At 40.3% G+C, this 1996-nt stretch overlaps 1 protein-coding gene across 1 annotated transcript in view; it reads left to right on the top strand.

Moving 5' to 3' along the window:
- The window catches only part of LOC106869139 (WD repeat-containing protein on Y chromosome), a 92944-nt gene that overhangs the window by 43681 nt on the left and 47267 nt on the right, over window positions 1-1996 (top strand). The window contains exon 13 of the mRNA XM_014914715.2: window positions 1455-1642. Coding sequence (XP_014770201.2) covers window positions 1455-1642 — 188 coding nt within the window. The remainder of the gene's footprint in view (window positions 1-1454; window positions 1643-1996) is intronic.

Genomic DNA, 1996 nt, shown 5'->3' with positions numbered 1-1996 from the left:
GACTGAGGACTGGTGAACCAGATGGCCACACCAGGCTCCAATCTGATTTGGCAGAGTTTCCCCAGCTGGATGCCCTTCCTAACGCCAACCACTCCGAGAGTGTAGTGGTTGCTTTTATGTGCCACCGGCACGAAGACCAGTCAGGCGGCACTGGCAACAGCCACACTCAAAATGGTGTATTTTACGTGCCACCTGCACAAGAGCCAGTCCAGCGGCACTGGCAATGATCTCGCTCAAAAGTCTTTACACATGCCACGGCACAAGTGCCAGAAAGGCGACGCTGGGCACAGGTGCCATCACGATACCATTAAAATTGCACAAAATCATAGAAATACTTGCTTTCATAGAGAAAGTAAAAGAAACAAAAGAAACTAATTCTCCAGTTCCAATCTATTAGTGGCACAATGAGGATTTGTGAGACATTCCAAAGATTTTCCATCTGAGATTCTTATGTGAATAGATGCACACACTTGGGTGTATGCATCAACAGTTCAACCAACACGCCAACTCAACCACATATTTACAAACACCAGCATCTCTCTTAACTCTTTTGCCAACATAATGTATATACATCATTGACTCATCTTCTGATAACATTTTAAAATATGCTGAGTTGAAAACAGAATAAATACTGAAGAGAGACAAAAAGAAATCACTCCAACAATGACCAGTGAGATTACTAAATGTATATCAACCTTTTTGAGAGGTTCTTTCAATGATGTGCACTTGCAGTCAGACACATGCCTGGACAAAAAATCTTTCCTTCCTACGTAGGATGCATCTAGCATTCTCACTGACCACTGCTGGGTAATTTTTTTGTCGTCCTTCGATATTTATTCTGTTTTTAACATAGCATGTCCAGAAGAAATGTTATCTCAGGATAAATGCAGCAGTAACTGACCTATCAATGGTGTATATGTTTACATTAAGTATGATACATAGAAAGCTATACATATCTGCACACATGCACTTACATTCAGTGGGTTTCTTTCAGTTTCAATTTACCAAATCCTCTCACAAGGCTTTGGTAAGCCCAGAACTATAGTAGAAAACACTTACCCCAGGTGCCATTTAGTGGGACTGAACCTAGAACCAAAGTGATTGGAAAGCAAGCTTTTTAAACATACAGCTACTCCTGAAATACCAAACATAAATCTTTCTCATTCTCTTTCTCTCTCTCTCTCTCTCTCTCTTTTACTCTCTCTCTCTCTCTCTCTTTCTCTTTCTCACTCTCTCATACACACACACACACATCCACACACTTTCTCTCACACTCACTCCCTTTATCACCTAAACTTTACACATTCACTTATTTCTTTTGGTCCCCTCTCTCTTTGTCTCTCTCTCTCCCTCTCTCCCCTCTCTCCTTTCCCTCCCCTCTCTCCTTTCTCTCCCCTCTCTCCTTTCTCTCCCCACTCTATTCCCTTCTACATTCTCTTTCTCTTTCTCTACAGAATATGTATGTAACAGCAGATTTATCATGGAGAGGTGGCCAGTTACACAAAGATGACATCTCTGCTATGGACCACTGTCCACCCAACCTGTTGGCAACAGCCAGTTTCGATGGAATTGTATATATTTGGAAACTAGAGACGGAAAAACTCCTCATGAAGATAATTCACCAAAATGATGGAAATAACTTGTGAGTGGCATTGATCTTTTACATTTTTTTACTGGTTGAATTCATCAGACTTCGCCCATACTGGAGCACTGCTTTCTCAGATTTTTAGTCTATGATATATAGAGAAAGAGAGATAGATATATATGTCATTATCATCATCATCATTTAATGTCCCTTTTCCATGCTGGCATGGGTTGAATGGTTTGAAAGGAGCTGACAAACCAGAGGACTGCACCAGGCTTTATTTGGTACAGATTTTATGGCTGGATGCCCTTCCTAATGCCAACCACCTTACAGTGTGGACTGGGTGCCTTATATAAGTATATATATATATATATATATATATGTATATACATATATATATGTATATATGTA

Source organism: Octopus bimaculoides, chromosome 5 (genome assembly GCF_001194135.2).
Source record: "Octopus bimaculoides isolate UCB-OBI-ISO-001 chromosome 5, ASM119413v2, whole genome shotgun sequence".
Lineage (NCBI taxonomy): Eukaryota > Metazoa > Mollusca > Cephalopoda > Octopoda > Octopodidae > Octopus > Octopus bimaculoides.
Note: the sequence above shows the minus strand (reverse complement) of the source record. Positions and strands in the feature narration are given on the sequence as shown.